The following is an 18,649-nucleotide window of genomic DNA, read 5'->3' on the forward strand; positions in this document are numbered from 1 at the left end:
ATTTTATTTTTAGGGTTATTACTATTTTGTAAATATTTTCCCTTTGTATTTTAAAACATTTTATGTATTACTTTGGCAGCACATGCAACACTGTCACACCAATAAAGTTCTTCGAATCTGTAAAGTATTACCAATGGATCACTTTCAAGTATGCATCCGGGAGGAGTTACTGCGACACCGAATGACTTCTTACGAAAGGAACGGGCCAAATGGGAAACAGAGTACTTTAACTTAACTTTGGCAGGATATCCCTTTCTACTGCTGAGTTACTATTTCATTTTATTTATACCAGGGGAGATTTCCTGCTCAACACTGAGCTTTGCTGGTCTCATTGCAGCTTTGCCATTCAACAAGCAACAGAAGAATTCTGCAGGACGCAGCACCACCTGGTGGCCAGAAGCCAGAATAACTCCGGTGCCATCTCTGAACAAACCTTGGATGGGGAAGGAGTGTGGCACGGTAGTTTAACACAGAGCTACTGTTAGGAAGTGTCTGGAACCTCCCAGATCTCTCTCCTTAAGATCTTTCTTTTAATGCTAGGTGGCAGGAAAAGGACACTATCAAGAGCTGTCTGTGTATGCCCTTTTTCTGTGCAAGCAACAAAGCACACATATCTACAGCAAGGATGGCCAACGTGTGGCTCGCTCATGTATAAAATGAGGTTCTTGCCCTTCTGGCCGCATGGCAACTGACTGGCAATGCAGAGGACAGGGGCAGGCAGCATGCACGACAAAGAAGAGCAGAGCCGTTCTGCTCCAGTCCCTCTCCCTCCTGACCTCACAGTGCTGTTGGTTGCTGCAGACACATAAGGGGCTTTCCTCTGCTCCTCATCCCTGCTCCACCCTCCACCCAGCAGTGCAGGACAGGCGGGGAGGGGGTGAGGCTGGAGCTGACACCCCACCTGCTGCTGCCTGGAGTGCCGTCTGCCCCGGCACTCACTGTGCTCTGACAGCAGAGGGCGTCACCCGGAGCTCCAGTCAGGCCAGAATGATTTGTGGAAAGGGGGAGAAGGGGTGAATTTATTTGATGAGTACTTGGGGGGGGGGGGGGGGGCAATGCATGAAGTGAATGTTAGGAATGCTTAAAGGAAAAGCTGTGAAAAGGGATAACGATACAAGAGATGGGGTGAACAGCACAAGGAGGAGCTTATGCCATTGCAATGCAAACTGGACTGTCTGGCACCTTATTCCTCCCCCCCAAGGTCCACTCTGCCTCCTGCTCTGCAGATGTGAGAGGACGATGGCTTGGAAGAGGAAAGAGGGCTGGAATAGGGTGTTGTACGCCAGCGTGGGGGCATGAGAGCCAGGGATGAGGGTAGAAAAGGTTCAAAAGAGCAGGTAAAAGCAGTAGAGGGTATAAGAAAGCTAGGAGTGATGCTGGTGGAGGGGTGTGTGTGTGAGAGAGCCAGAGGTAGTGAAGGTGATATAGTGCCAGCGGAGAGGAATGGTAACACAACCAGAAGGGGGGTGTGGTGGGGGGAGAATGGAAGCCAGACTGTGATGGGGGTGAAAGCCACAGAGGGTGACTAGCAGGGGGGAATGATTGGAGAGGGACAGACAGAAGGGACAATGTAAGTGGGAGGAGTGCTTCGATAATGGGTGAATGTTGAGGGAGACACAGAGAGAGAGAGACAGACAGAGAGAGAGAGAGAGACACAGAGAGAGAGAGAGACACAGAGAGAGACAGAGACACAGAGAGAGACACAGAGAGACACAGAGAGAGACACAGAGAGACACAAGGTGTGGAGGGCATGTGTGTGAAAGACAATGGAGGACCAGGGGACAGAGAACAAGTAAACAGGTGGGGGGCAGAAGGTAAGGATGGGAGGGAGAGGTTAATGTTGGGGCTGGCTGAGCACCTGTCATCGTTCTTCTGTGGTTTGGGAATATAATGCTCAGGCTGCCGATAGAAGGTCTGATAGGGACAGGATGTGGACAGACATTGGCAGAGCATAAGGGGGAAGAGGAAGATGCTGCTCACAGACCGGTAGGAGGATTGAAAGAATGGTGGGGGACAGGATGGGACTGAGAGAGACACACACGGTAGAGAGAGTTTGAAAATATGAGGCTCTTTGTGTGAAAGGTTGGCCACCCCTGCTCCAGAGCTTCAGCACCAAGGACCAATGGCTTTCCCAGCTCCTTGTCAGCATAGAAAGCACTAGAAAAGCAGACTCACCATAAGACGTAGTGTCTTCTCCCATGATGATCTTCATGGAGGAGATTATTTGCTGTGTCACAGGGGAGGACATGGATGTAGCATACACTGTGCTGTGAGAGTGAACTTTGAGGTAGTCCATCAGCTCCTGGTGAAAGCCAAAGAGAGCAAATACTTACAAGCACTGTAACAGGTTCAAGGCCAGGGTACATACTGGTGTTGCACAATTCTGCTTCCTAATACTAGTATCGGATTGGCTGGTAGATGGGCACTATTATTTCTACCACCGGTAAGCTCCCAAACGCAGCTCCAGGGATTGATCATACACCATTTTCATTCTGGAGTTAACCAGTGGCAATGTTTTTATTGCTATTGCAAAATCTTTGCAGAAGAGCCTAAAATGAGTCTGCCATAGGATGTGGAGAGAAAGACTTAGTATAGTGCTAGACTTCCCAAACCTGTCTTGGGGACTCCACACAAGTTGGATTTTCAGGATATCCACAATGAATATGCATGAGAAATTTGCATATCGTGAAGATTCAATATATTCAAATTTATTCCATACATATTCATTGTGAATATCTTGAAAAGCTAACTAGCAGGACAGGTTTGGGAAGTGCTGATATACTGTTTGATCACTGCAAATTAAGAAAAATACATCTGGACAAGTATGATAGCAGGTATTCTTGCTCATCAAATTATATCTACTCAAAACCTTCAATTATAGGGAAGCACCCTGGAAATATCTACCATCAGTGAATAAAAGTACAGAGCCCTAAGAGCATTAGAAATGCCTATAATAGCTCACCAGTAGAGGGAGACCCAACCAAATCCAGAACTGAATTTAAACCTGCTGGGACAGACATAAGAACGTAAGAAGTTGCCATACTGGGTCAGACCAAGGGTCCATCAAGCCCAGCATCCTGTTTCCAACAGTGGCCAATCCAGGCTATAAGTACCTGCCTGGCAAGTACCCAAACATTAAGTAGATCCCATGCTACTAATACCAGTAATAGCAGTGGCTATTCCCTAAGTCAATTTGATTAAAAGCAGTTAATGAACTTCTCCAAACTTTTTAAAACCCAGCTACACTAACTGCACTAACCACATCCTCTGGCAACAAATTCCAGAGCTTAATTGTGCGTTGAGTGAAAAATAATTTTCTCCGATTTGTTTTAAATGTGCTACTTTCTAACTTCATGGAGTGCCCCCTAGTCCTATTATCCGAAAGAGTAAATAGCAGATTCACATGTACCCATTCTAGACCTCTCATGATTTTAAACATCTCTATCATATCCCCCTCAGCCGTCTCTTCTCCAAGCTGAAAAGTCCTAACCTCTTTAGTATTTCCTCATAGGGGAGCTGTTCCATCCCCTTTATCATTTTGGTCGACCTTCTCTGTACCTTCTCCATTGCAACTATATCTTTTTTGAGATGTGGAGACCAGAATTGTACACAGTATTCAAGGTGCGGTCTCACCATGGAGCGATACAGAGGCATTATGACATTTTCCGTTTTTACCATTCCTTTCCTAATAATTCCTAACATTTTGTTTGCTTTTTTTTTGACCGCCACAGCTCACTGAGCAGACTATTTCAATGTATTATCTACTATGATGCTTAGATCTTTTTCCTGGGTGGTAACTACTAATATGGAACCTAACATCATGTAACTATAGCATGGATTATTTCAACCTATATTTATCACATTGCACTTATCCACATTAAATTTCATCTGCCATTTGGATGCCCAATTTTCCAAGTCTTGCAAGGTCCTCTTGCAATTTATCACAATCCGCTTGTGATTTAACTACTCTGAATAATTTTGCATTATCTGCAAATTTGATTACCTCACTCGTCATATTCCATTCCAGATCATTTATATATATATTGAAAAGCACCAGTCCAAGTACAGATCCCTGAGGCACTCCACTGTTTACCCTTTTCCACTGAGAAAATTGACCACTTAATCCTACTCTCTGCCTCCTGTCCTCTAACCAGCTTGCAATCCCCAAAAGGACATCGCCTCCTATCCCATGACCTCTTAGCCTTCGTAGAAGCCTCTCGTGAGGGACCCTGTCAAACGCCTTCTGAAAATCCAAATACACTACATCTACCGGTTCACCCCTATCCACGTTTACCAACCTCCCCAAAAAAATGAAGCAGATGTGTTAGGTAAGACTTCCCCTGGGCAAATCCATGTCGACTATGCTCCATTAAATCATGTCCCTCCATATGCTCTACGATTCCAATCCTGAGAATAGCCTCCACTACTTTTCCCGGGACTGAAGTCAGGCCCACCGGTCTACAGTCACCCGGATCGCCCCTGAAGCCCCCCCTAAACATTGGGATTACATTGGCCACCCTCCAGTCTTCAGGTACAATGGATGATTTTAATGATAGGTTACAAATTTTAACTAATAGATCAGAAATTTCATTTTTGAGTTCATTCAGAACCCTAGGATGCATACCAGCTGGTCCAGGTGATTTGCTACTCTTTAGTTTGTCAATCTGGCCTTCTACATCTTCCAGGTTCACAGTGATTTCGTTCAGTTCGTCTGACTCGTCACCCCTGAAAACCATCTCCGGAACTGGTATCTCCCCAACATCCTCAGTAATATGGAGGCAAAGAATTCATTGAGTCTTTCTGCAATGGCCTTATCTTCCCTAAGAGCCCCTTTAACCCCTCTGTCATCTAATGGTCCAACCGACTCCCTCACAGGGTTCTTGCTTTGAATATATTTTAAAAAGTTTTTATTATGAGTTTTTGCCTCTATGGCCAATTTCATTTCAAATTCTCTCTTAGCCTGTCTTATCAATGTTTTACACTTTGCTTGACAATGCTTATCCTATTTTCTTCAGATGGATCCTTCTTCCAAGTTTTGAAGGATGTTTTTTTGGCTACAATAGCCTCTTTCACCTCACCTTTTAACCATGACGGTAATCGTTTTGCGTTCCTTCCACCTTTCTTAATGCACGGAATACATATTGACTGCGCCTCTAGGATTGTATTTTTAAACAATGTCCATGCCTGTTGAACACTTTTAACCTTTGCAGCTGCACCTTTCAGTTTTTTTCTAACTATTTTCCTCATTTTATCAAAGTTTCCCTTTTTAAAATTTAGTGTTAGAGCTGCAGATTTACTTATTGACCCCTTCCAGTTATTAGTTTAAATTTGATCATGTTATGATCACTGTTGCCAAGTGGCCCCACCACTGTTACTTCTCTCACCAAATCTTGCGTTCCACTAAGAATTAAATCTAAAATAGCTCCCTCTTGTTGTTTCCTGAACCAATTGCACGGCTTACATTATTTTGCAAGGCATCTAACGAAAGTTTGATGCCAATAAGTTTTCACAATTGTGTTTTATGAAGCTGTTGCTCTTCTTTGTTCTTGAACTTGTGTTATATCTTTTGTCTATTTATCCTAAACAAGCTGAAATGTGACATCAAATGCAGTGCATACCCAACTCAAGAGCACTGTATATGTATTCAAAGTGATGTATCAGGCTTAATTGGTTTAGGGTATAACCACCGTAATAAGCAGCTACCCCCACAATTGTTTACCCAGATTGTGAAGTTCAGTCCTTGTTGGTTGTTGCCTGAATGTAAATCCTGTTTTCTACTTTTTTCCCCCTGCCGTAGAAGCAGAGAGCCGTACTGTATATGTATTCAAAGTGATGTATCAGGCTTAATTTGTTTAGGGTAGTAACCGCCGTAATAAGCAAGCTACCCCCACGTTTATTTACCCAGATAGTGGTGTAATTCAGTCCTTTTTGGTTATCTGAATGCAAATCCTCTTTTCCACATTTCCCTTTGCCGATGAAGCAGAGAGCAATGTTGGAGTTGCATTAACCGTGTAAGGAATTTTTTTTGAGTAAGGCTAGTAATCACCAGGTATTTAGTTAACATTCCAGCAGCCACCCCCATGGCTCTTCTGTTCATACCCATCCTCTAGCCTTTATGGATCCACAGTGTTTATCCCACGCTGCTTTGAAATCTTTCACAGTTTTAGTCTTCACCACTTCCTCCGGAAGGGCATTCCAGCCATCCACCACCCTCTCCGTAAAGAAATACTTTCGGACATTGGTTCTGAGTCTTCCTCCCTGGAACTTCAAATCGTGACCCCTAGTTCTATTGATTTTTTTCCATTGTAAAAGGTTTGATGTTGACCATGAATCATTAAAACCTTTCAGATATCTGAAAGTCTGTATCATATCTCCTCTGCTCCTCCTCTCCTCCAGGGTGTACATATTTAGGTTCTTTAATCTCTCCTCATAAGTCATTTTATGAAGACCATCCACCTTTCTGGTTGCCCTTCTCTGGACCGCCTCCATCCTGTCTCTGTCCCTTTGGAGATATGGTCTCCAGAACTGAACACAGTACTCCAGGTGGGGCTTCACCAAGGCCCTGTACAAGGGGATCACCACTTCCTTTCTCTTACTAGATATTCCTCTCTCTATGCAGCCCAGCTTTCTTCTGGCTTTAGCTATCGCCTTGTCACATTGTTTTGCCGACTTCAGATCATTAGACACTATCACCCCAAGGTCTCTCTCCTGCTCCGTGCACATCAGTCCTTCACCTCCCATCAAACACAATTCTTTCGGATTTCCATTCCCCATATGTATGACTGCACTTCTTGGCACTGAATCTCAGCTGTCATATCTTCAACACAATTCTAGCTTCCTTAAGTCACGTCTCATTCTCTCCACTCCTTCTGGCATATCCACTCTGTTGCAGGTCTTAGTATAATCCACAAAAAGACAAACCTTACCTTCTATCCCGACCGCAATGTCGCTCACAAAGATATTGAACAGGACCGGTCCCAACACCGATCCTTGCGGCACTCCGCTTAACACCGCTCTCTCTTCAGAGTAAGTTCCATTTACTGTCACACATTGTCTTCTGTCCATCAACCAGTTTGCAATCCAGGCCACCATCTTGGCACCCATATTCCCAAGCTTCTCATTTTATTCACAAGCCTCCTGTGTGGGACCGTATCAAAAGCTTTGCTGAAATCCAAGTAGATGACATAGAGCGCTCTTCCTCTATCCAATTCCCTAGTCACCCAATTGAAAAAGGCAATCAGATTTGTCTGACAGGACCTTCCCCTGGTGAATCCATGCTGCCTCTGGTTCAGCAGTTCTTCTGACTGAAGATAGTTCACTATTCTTTCTTTCAGCAGCACTCCATTACCTTTCCCACCACTGAGGTGAGGCTAACCGGCCGTAGTTTCCGGCCTCCTCTCTGCTCCTACTCTTGTGAAGTGGGACCACCACTGCTCTTCTCAAATCATTCAGTACCACTCCCATTTCTAGGGATCTGATGAACAGATCACTCAGTGGACTCGCCAGTACATCTCTGAGCTCCCTCAGTATCCTGGGATAGACCTCATCAGGTCCCATGGCTTTGTCCACTTTTATTTTTCCTAGCTCTTCCCATACATTCTCTTCTGTAAACCGAGTTACATCTACTCCACTCCCCTCCAGTTTCTTGTTAACTAGCGATGGTCCTTCTCCAGGGTCCTCCAATAATAATTAGCTCCCTTATTCTCCATGCAGACATAATCTGCAATTAAAAATATAACTTTCCAAGAGAGAATGTCAGCTTTTTTCACTAAAGGTTCGAATGGGTGGGGCTCATGAGCTGAGCCAGAACTACATTTGGATCCTAGGGTACAGGGGGATCATTTATCAGAGATTTAAGAGGATTCAGGCCTTTCATAAATATGGCAATTGTAGGTTGATGGAAAATAGTAAGACATCAACAACAAAGTTGCTGACCAAACCTGCCCAACAATCACCAAAATACTACATCCTTCTCTGGACAACAGGAAACCATGGTTCACACCAGAACTGAAGTCCCTTAAGCAAGACCTTAGAAGCAAAGAACATAGATGGCACAAAAACCCCTCCACCACGACTCTAGCTGCCTACAAATCCCTCCTGAATGCTTACAGGAACGCCATCCTCAGATTAAAGAAAGACTTTTTCTCAAAAAAAATCCATCATTTCATATTTGACTCCAAAGCACTGTTTTCATACGTGTCAGCCCTCACCAAACCATCCACACCTATCATTCCAGATGAACTAGCTTCTAGTAAAGCTACTGAGCTGGCAGAATACTTCGACAAAAAAAATCACCAACCTTATTGCGCCCCTCACGGCTTCCAATCCCCAAGCCCCCTCTCTCCCTCTTGCTTCCTTTCCTCAACGAATCGCATCGCTAGAATCCTGGGAGTCCACTTCTTCATTGGAAATAGAAAATATTCTCGAGAAACTTAAACCTTCCTCGCATCCATCAGACCCCATTCCACCTAACCTGCTCTTTGCCATCCCGAATATTATTGCTAAACCTATAGCAGAAGTCATAAATTGCTCCCTTGCTCAAGGGCTAGTTCCAGACCAACTAAAGCTCGCAATGCTTAAACCTTTATTTTAAAAAACCCAACCTTTCGCCAAAGTACCCAGCTAATTTCCACCCCATAGTGAACCTGCTTCTGATCGCCAAACTTATGGAAAAAATTGTAAACAAGCAACTCTCAGACTACCTGGAAGAAAACAATATTCTTGCCCCATCACAGTTTGGCTTCTGCAAAACGCTAAACACCGAATCTCTCCTAACATCACTTTCGGACACCATCCTCCTTAACCTGGAAAAAAGGCAATCTTATTTGCTTGCTCTACTAGATCTATCTGTGGCCTTCGATACCGTGAACCATACAATCTTATTAGAGCGTCTTGCAGACATAGGCATCAAGGGAATGGCGTTTAACTGGTTCAAATCCTTCCTTGACAACAGGTTCTTCAAGGTTAGGATCAACAAGAAATCGCACCCTGTCAGATCCAACTCGGGAGTCCCCCAGGGATCATCCCTTTCATCCACTCTATTCAACATCTACCTTCTTCCTCTCTGCCATTTACTCACAAACCTAAAGTTAACTCACTACCTCTATGCAGACGACGTCCAGATCCTTATCCCTATCACAGAGACTCTTCACAAAACATGGTCCTACTGGAATAGTTGCCTTCAATCAACCTACTTCTCTCCAGCCTCAACCTTGTCCTCAATACCAATAAGACGGAGATTCTCACCGTATCTCAGGATAACAATGTTCTTCTCAACTCTTCAAGTTCCTCCCAATTTGTCAAAACATCTATTAATCACTCACCAGTTGTGAGAGACCTTGGCGTCCTGCTAGACAACCAGCTTAACTTAAAAAAATTCGTAAACAATACCACAAAAGAATGCTATTTCAAACTGCAGGTACTAAAAAAAAACTGAGGCCTCTCCTACACTTCTGAGACTTCCGTTTGGTACTTCAATCCATCATTCTGTCCAAAATCAACTATTGCAACTCCCTTCTTTTGGGTCTCCCCGCCATCACTACACCAAGCCACTACAGATGGTTCAGAACGCCACCGCCAGGATTCTTACCAACACGAACAAAAGAGAGCACATCACTCCCATCCCATCCCTCCACTGGTTACCCATCAAATACAGGATCCTCTTTAAAGTGCTCATGATGATTCACAAGGCCATGCACAATATCTCCCCCCTCAACCTAAACATCCAACTACATCCTCACATATCGGACAGACCTATTAGAAGTATACATAAAAGCACACACTGTATGCGACCCCCGCAAAAACATCTTTAAGGAAGCGCGCCTATCCATGGCCGGCCCCTCTCATTGGAATGCACTCCCCCCAGACCTCCGCCAAGAACTCTGCCCTCTGGTTTTCAAAAAGAAACTTAAAATTTGGCTTTTCAGCCAAGCTTTTGCGGAAAAATAACTCCCTCTGAGGCCGCCCTCGGTCAAGGTCACCCCGTCCTCCTGATTTAGTCCCTCCAGAGAACCCCCCACCCCCCCATCCTAATCATGCCCAATGGCCTGTTCAGCATGTAGTTTCACTTGATGCAGACCAACCCCATATTGTTTTCTTAGTCCTCTTAATTAACCTGTAAACCAGATGCTTTTTAAGCTTTTCTATCTAGTAATCTACATGTCTCTTAACCTGTAAACCAGATGCTGAGTCCTTTTTTTAAATTTATCCTGTAAGCTATTTGGTTCTCAATTGTATGTTTGGCACCCCTTTAACTATGCCCTCAAGGTTGTGAGCGCTTTTTCACCCAGTAACCATCAATTTGTTCAGTCTCTCAGAAATTATCGATCGTACTCAAAGTTGATTTTGAAGTGAAGTTATGCTTAGCTGTTTGCTCCCTATCTTATGTTTCCTATTTTTAATGTACCACACATTCTTTGTATCGCTCCCAGGCATCTGTTCAGTTTTCTATGTAAACCGGGGTGATATGTATGCTATACAGGAACGTCGATATATAAAAGTTAAAAATAAATAAGACTATTTACATTTTCATGATATGCTGCTACAGCACAGAGATGAACTCTAAGTTAGTCTTCAATCTTGATTGAGAAAGATTTTTTTTTTAACAGGTATTGAAATAGCACAGGAACAGAACATATGAATGGGTCTTGTACAGTAATACTCCAGATCTTCTCACTGAACATTTTCAAAATGCTTGGAGGACTTTGCGCACTTCAGAAGGCAACTGTAGAGAAGATACTACTTTACTTCAACATTCATGCAGTCACAGTCTCTGACAGAAGGTTGCAATGGAGAAGATTCTTGTTGCTCCATGTGATCAGGAATGGGAATATGGAGGAGAAGTCCATTACCTGCTATTAATCAAGTTGACTTAGGGAATAGCCACTGCTATTAATTGCATCAGTAGCATGGGATCTTCTTAGTGTTTGGATAATTGCCAGGGTTCTTGTGTCCTGCTTTGGCCTCTGTTGGAAACAGGATGCTGGGCTTGATGGACCCTTGGTCTGACCCAGCATGGCAATTTCTTATGTTCTTATGTAATCATCAGATATTGAACAGGAAATCAAACTTGGCTATCAAAATCATTTGACCCTTCTTTCAAATTCTGACATATCTTGGTTGGAAGTGGAATTGGATGAAATGCAAAGCACAGTCCTCAGCTACATGGACTGAAGAAAGCATCTGCTGCTAGACTGTTGATATCCTAGAGCAGTATGTGAGTTCTCACATACTCTTGAACGGGTAGATGTGACTTATTTTCACTTTCGAATAATAGAAGGACTAGCGGGCATTCCATGAAGTTAGCAAGTAGCACATTTAAGACTAATGCTGTTTCTACTATTATTATTTTACATTATTTTACTCCTTCCCCTTTCACATTGACTATACATAGAAAAAATATTATATGTTAATGTTATCTAGTATTTATATTATGTGTTAATGTTATCTATTATTTTTTTTTACTCCTGTAATAAGTTGTTTAAAATGTAAACCGGGGTGAAGGCAGCCTGCTATACCTCTGTATATAAACTCTTCTAAATAAATAAATAAATAAATAAAATAATCTGAGAAAATTATTTTTCACTCAACGCACAATAAAGCTCTGGAATTTGTTGCCAGAGGATGTGGTTAGTGCAGTTAGTGTAGCTGGGTTCAAAAAAGGTTTGGATAAGTTCTTGGAGGAGAAGTCCATTAATGGCTATTGCAAACCCATTTATGGAATCTAATGTGACATAAGACTGTGCCTTCGTCCGTTTATTGATACTGTGTAAAGCCAGAAGTTTATTACATTATGGTTATTATAGCTAATGAAGGTAGCAGATTTACATTGAATGCCATTATTTATATTATTTGTACAGACTGTTGCTGTTTAATGGAAAGCCTGTTTCTGATTATTGTTCTACTATGTAAACTGTTATATGTAAAGCCTGTTGCTAAGTTATTGTTCCCTGTAAACCGAGGTGATGTATAGCTATACGTACCTCGGTATAAAAGATTCTATAAATAAATAAATAAATAAATAAAATAATCAAGTTTACTTAGGGAATAGCCACAGATATTAATTGCATCAGTAGCATGGGATCTTCTTAGTGTTTGGGTAATTGCCAGGTTCTTGTGGCCTGGTTTGGCCTCTGTTGGAAACAGGATGCTGTTCAGTGTGTGGCAGCAGTGAACAAAAAAGCAAAGATGCTAATTATTAGGAAAGGGATATAGAATAAAATAGAGAATATCATAATGCCTCTGCATTGTTCCAAGGTGTGACCATACCTTGAATATTGTGTGGAATGCTAGTCACATCATCTCAAAAAAAGATGTAAGCAAAATTAGAAAAGGTAACTAAAATGATAAAGGGAATGGAACGATTCCCCTATGAGGAAAGTGTAAAGAGGTTAGGACTCTTCAGCTTGGCGAAGAGACGGCTGAGGGGAGATATGATAGAGGTCTATAAAATAAGTAAAGTGGAATGGGTAAACATGAATCTGTTGTTTCTCTTTTAAAAAATACAAAGACTAGGGAACATACAATGAAGTTACTAAGTAGTACATTTAAAACAAACAGGAGAAAATGTTTTACTCAACACAATCAAGCTCTGGAATCTCCTACCGGATGTGTTAAAAGCTGTTAGTGCAGCTGGGTTTAAAAAAAGCCTGTGTGAGGAAATATGTGAGAGAAAAAGGGAGCTTGTATGGGTGTGTATGCAAGAGAGAGGGACTCTGTATGAGGGGATGTGTGTGTGTGAGAGTCTGTATGAGGGTGTGTGTATGTGTACTAGAGACACGGAACATGTGTGTGAGAGAGAGAGGGATAGAGGGGAAGGGGTTGAACCTAGAGGTGGAGGGGAGAGATACTGGCAAGTGGAGGAGTTGGGCCTGAGAGGGTAAAGTGGCCAGGGGAGTAGGGAAAGGGAGTGGAAGGGACACTCAGTGAATTTCTAGGGAAATTCTGCTCAAAATATTTAAAATTCTGCATCTTTAAGTAATAATTTTTTTCTGTATTAATTTAAAATGTAACTACTTAAAGACTAAATTGCCAAACAGGAGCACTACTGCACGCACTAAATCGCAGCAAACAAAGGAATGTGCAGAAAATTCAATGTCCACACTTCTTTAGAACAAACACAAATTTTTCTATTTATTCGGCAACTCCACAGTGTGAAAATGCAAATTCTGTAAATTTTGTAAATTCTGGGGGACCCGTCCGATTTACAGAATTTGCATTTTCACACTGTGGAATTGCCGAATAGAAAAATTTGTGTTTGTTCTAAAGAAGTGTGGACAGTGAATTTTCTGCACATTCCCCTGTTTGCTACTACTTAAAGACTGTCATGTAAATTGTGATATTTTGACCAATATAAAGTTTGCAGAATTTTAAGTTTTTGTGCACAGAATTTTAAATCTTTTTGCGCAGAATTCCCCCAGGAGTAAAACATGTAGCAATGAAGTGTTGAAATACTCCCTGCAGCTGAAAGACTAAGGTTAATTAGGAATTTTGTTTCATGAAATTGTCAAAAATTCTAGTTTGATTTGGTTAAGAAGCTGCAAAGAAGTAGTTTGTGCTCTCTGACATGCTGCCTGAAAAAGTTAAGACTGATCTCTTCTATTTGAACATAAGTACTGGCTTTGTAGTACAGAGGTTGAAATTTGTTTAGTCGTTGCCACTGATAGCATCAGGGTATAGCACAATGATCCTGAAGATCTACTATTGAACTTTTTCTCTAAAGAGATTGTATAAGAGCCATCAGCAAGCTTTGCATGTACATCTTCATGAAGCCTTAAGCTAATCTTCTGGCTCCAACAACTATTCCTAACATTGGGGAAGAATTGTCCGAAAACTCATAGGTTGATCTGATGAGGTGCTTACTACATTCTTCTGCTGTGTGGAGAACGGATACAAAACACTGCTGGAAGTTCTCCAATCATATCCTATAGTTTCTGTATGTTATCCAATAAGGCAGGATCTTTCCCCAGAGGGGTATTAGAATGAGTTTTAGATTTTATTTTATTTTTTTAATTTTATATTTTATAAGTTTAACAAATTTTTCAAGAAAACAATTCTTGTTTGAAAATAGAGAAATACATCAACTTATCAAAAAGAAATATAACTGTTTTTAAAGAAAAATAAACATCTTATTCTCAATCCAAAGTCCACAATTACCAGATCACAAGACTGCTACCTAAGGAAAAAACAAATTGTTACTTACAATTTATATCGAGGAAAAGGAAGCTATAAGATGGATCTAGATTCGTATTTTACTCTTTGGCGGACCTGATATTCATTCTATTGGGGAGGAAGTTTCAGGTAGAAGAGTTTTCCCCACTAAAAAAGCAGTAAGTTGGTTAGGTTGATAAAAAACATATGACAACCCTTGATATTTTATGAGACACTTACAGGGATATTTTATCAAAAACACAGCCCCAATTTCCAATATTCTAGATCTTAAAAGAAGGAACTGTTTCCTTCTTTTTTGAGTGGCTTTTGATAAATCTGGAAAAACGTTTATTTTAAGACCTAGGAATTTTTCTGTTCTATGTCTAAAGAACATCTTTAATGTCCACTCCTTATCTGCCTCAAGCAGATAAGTTACCACCAAAGTGGCAGGGGTAACCTGATCTTTTAATGATGTCTCCAGTATTTCAGTTAAATTTAATTGTAATGGGTCTGAATTAGATGTTCTTTTTTTCTCTTTGTCATTTACATAATTCTTACTTATAGTAGATGGCATATAATAAATCCTAGCTGTCACAGGAATAGCCTGTTCAGAAATCTTCAATATTTCTCTCATGTATTTCTTACACATCTCCTTAGGAGATATGAACTGACTCTTAGGAAAATTAATAAACCGAAGATTCTTGCCCCTTAAAACATTTTCCATATTTTCTAATCTAGAATTTAAGATATTTTCTTTCATTAGGGCATTTTGGATCCCTACAATATTTCCCAAATCTACATTTATTTTTGAAATACATTCTCTCTCTATTACAATTTCTTTTTCAACCTTTTCAATACTTATTTCCATTTCCCCTATATATGAATAAACTGGAGTTATCTGATTATAAATATTCAGATTCAATGCCTGTATAGCGTCCCAACTTGATTCAAGAGAAATATTAGTTGGTTTCAGTAATTCTAATTTTGTTAACTGAGGAAGCACATATTTCTCCCCAATATTCCTCTCCGATGAGATATCATTTCTACCTGCAGCATTAGATGGTAAGATGGGGAGACTAACATATGCCTGTGATGTTTCACCCCCCTGAGCACCCGGAGTTCGGATTTCTCCTACTTCCAAGTGGTCCATCATTGGGGTCTCAGCAGGATTGCTTGGTGGACTCCGCACTACCGGGGAAAGGGTAGTGTACAACTCAGGAGAGGGGTCAGGTAAATCTTTCTCCTTTTCCACCCTCAGAGAGACTTCACCCGGTTTCTCAGTATCGCGGTGTATGTGTGCATCCATTGGGCCAATAACATTTTGTGGTCCCAGCAGGGCCTCTTTTTCTTTGACCCTCCGTTTCCTAACGGAATGAGGCATAAGAAATTTAAGCCACCAGGCACTACTCACTCCACACCGATAGCTTCTGAAAGTCTTGGATCTGTTGCACGGGTTAAACCCGGGCTGGTGGAAATTCACGGGAGAGATTCAAAGTCCCCAAATTTTCATCGTTCGGATCAAAAATCCAGGCAATTTCAAAGCCGCGGCTCTGCTGTGCGCCGCTAGTGGGCGGGGTTTTATAGTCCTCAATCGGTCCTTTTGAGATGACGTCAGAAAAGGTTCAGCTGTGCTCGGTACTAGCCGTCGGGGCCTGAAGGACCCCCGGGGATACCGCTGGAATTAGCCTCAGCTCATGTAAATTCTCTCCCTTTTCCACCGCCGAGTTTTAGATCTTTTTGCTCTTTTTAAAGCTGATTCTAACACTAAGGACTGGTGAGGTAGTTTGAGTTCTTGATGGCATGGACAAGATTAAACCTTATACTCGATATCAAATTATTCAGAGTGTAGAAGTGTTGAAAATAAAGTCTATCACATCCTTGTCTCATGTTCCTGTTATAGCTAGTCAATGGATTGGTACTGCTACAACTTACTTTTGAGGTTCAATAAACTTTCATAAAACAACAAGATCTTCTCTAGGCTCCATCCCTTGGAATAGAGAGAAAGGAATCTCCTTTTCCATCCTTTGCACAAAAGCAGGACATGCCATATCCTCAGGAGGAGATGTACTCCTAGGAGGTTTTAGAGAGTGATTTGATTGAAGATAAATATAGTCATCATGCAAATGGAACAGGGGGGAAATAAGAAGATTCAGAGACTTACTTTGAATTAGAGTATTACAGGAAGTTCCAAGAGAGGCTGAGATACATATATTTTCTCTAGTCTGAACAGGTGGAATAGCAGATTGACTTTCCATCGTAGGCATCAATGATACTAAAACAGGAGACATCTGCTCCAAGGGAGGAGGTGGCGGCATATCAGTCAACATTTTCTTAACCATAGAATGCTGGTCAGTTGTAGGAAGAATTACGATTCAGCAACAATAATATCAGGACTAGAGAATGTACATCCTATTTTGATCTTTCTGTACCATTCTCCACATCCAAGTTTTGGTGCAGAAGATGGTGCTATGACTTTGCTTAGTTTCCAGTGCGGAGGAGAGATTGCACTGAAGGGGATGGTCTTTGTACCAATAGAGAGACAATCGGTACCACGCATATGCATTTCAGCACCAAGGAGCTAGACTTTACACAAATGAAAAATTAAAAAGTTAAGAAAATAACGATGGAAAAAATTATAAGCAACTTTAGACAGAGCTAAAAATCATATTCTTTTGCACTGGCAGAAGACAACAGACTAAGGAGACTCGCATGACAGTTTTGCAGAAACATCCAGGATTGCCAAGAAGATCTTTCTGAGCTCTGAAAGAGTTATCTATCTCTGTGCCACTTGCGGAACGCCTGCCAGCGGGCCCAGCCAGAACAAGAGACCGCCAAGCAGGACGCCACCATGCTTACTACCCCAAGATCTTCCAATAGGTCTGTTGAAGTCAGAAGTCTTAAAGGTACTACGGAGGGAAAATCTACAGTCCCCTCAGATGGCATCACGATCTGCTGCCCTATAAAAGGGCTCTCCTAACATCTTTTTGTTGCATCAGCAAGGTGGTCACCTGTCTCTCAAGCCTCGCTCCACGTGCGTCTTCGGCCTCAGCCTCGCTCCACGTGCGTTTCCAGTTTCAGCCTGGTCCGTCAGCCTAGTCTGGTCTCTAGCTTCGTCCGGCTCTTCGGATTTGACCATAGTCACAGTTCTTTGGACTTTGTCATAGCCTGACTCATGTCAAGACTCATTCGTCCACTGTCAGCACAGTCCTTAGGGCCCCTACACTCAAGGTTGCGTCAATTGCACCACGGCAAAAGGGGCTCATGCTGCTTACAACAATCGGATGACATCACCCCACTTATGTGGTTGATACTTGTTCTGTTTGTCCATGGATAAAGGGAAAAGAGAGAGGTGAATAAAGGTCACAGTGAGAAAGTAACAAGAGGGCCTTCAATTTTCCCAGCTGTATTCTAGCCACTAGATGGCACTATCTGGCAAATCATAAAGCAGATCTGAACTGCTTAGCATGCAATAACTTTACCCAGTACCAAACCCCACCTTTCCATGCCCCTTTCTATTCTTGCCCAATTTACTCAGTTTCGGCTGTTACAAAAGGAAGTTGATTTAGCAACAGGCACAACCACACCTCACACATAGGATAAACCCAGTCATTTCCATAGAAAAGTAGAACATGATGGTAGAAAAAGACCATACAGGGAGGCCTACCGTGGAGACAACGCGCCGTCCGGCGTCCGGGTGAGAGGACTGAGAGACCAGCTGTTGAGAACCCCGCCCCCTTCCTTTTTTGGGAAACCGGAAGAGAAGGGCTGCTCGATAAAAGCTGTGAGCAGCAAGTGAATATCGGAGGCCTACCGTGGAGACAACGCGCCGTCCGGGTGAGAGGACTGAGAGACCAGCTGTTGAGAACCCCGCCCCCTTCCTTTTTTGGGAAACCGGAAGTGAAGGGCTGCTCGATAAAAGCTGTGAGCAGCAAGTGAATATCGGAGGCCTACCGTGGAGACAACGCGCCGTCCGGCGTCCGGGTGAGAGGACTGAGAGACCAGCTGTTGAGAACCCCGCCCCCTTCCTTTTTTGGGAAACCGGAAGTGAAGGGCTGCTCGATAAAAACTGCGACCAGCGGCGCGCAGCCGCCGGCGCGCCTAAGCCGCGCGCCAAAGGGGCGCGCCCCTGGGCGATTTTTTTTTTTGTCTCAGTTCCTGAGTTAGAGATGGGGAAAAAGCGAAAATTGAAGATCGTAGCCTCCACACCGGTACCAAAAGAAGTGAGAGGACCCATGGACTCGCATGTGAGAAGGGTGAGTTCAGTCTCTAAGGAGACAGAGTTTGATATGTCATCATCATCGGGTGCATCAGCCAGCCCTGCCCAAGAACCAGCTCCAAATGAATCTCTAGGAAGCGATGGGATTAGCATGCTTCAAGCTAATCCACGCTTAACAGAGACAATAATATCAAGTGCACCAGCAGAAAATATGACAGGAGAAATAGTGGAAGAAGGAGAGACCCTAGGGGAAAGAGACCAGGGTTTAACATCAGAACCTGAAAA

The 18,649-nt window shown here is 42.5% G+C and overlaps 1 protein-coding gene across 1 annotated transcript in view; it reads right to left on the bottom strand.

The window, feature by feature from the left end:
* SPTLC2 (serine palmitoyltransferase long chain base subunit 2) overlaps positions 1 to 18,649 on the bottom strand; it is a 207,137-nt gene that overhangs the window by 35,130 nt on the left and 153,358 nt on the right. Inside the window, exon 9 of the mRNA XM_029597667.1 lies at positions 2,176 to 2,302. Coding sequence (XP_029453527.1) covers positions 2,176 to 2,302 — 127 coding nt within the window. The remainder of the gene's footprint in view (positions 1 to 2,175; positions 2,303 to 18,649) is intronic.

This window comes from Rhinatrema bivittatum, chromosome 4 (genome assembly GCF_901001135.1).
Source record: "Rhinatrema bivittatum chromosome 4, aRhiBiv1.1, whole genome shotgun sequence".
NCBI classification, from domain to species: domain Eukaryota; kingdom Metazoa; phylum Chordata; class Amphibia; order Gymnophiona; family Rhinatrematidae; genus Rhinatrema; species Rhinatrema bivittatum.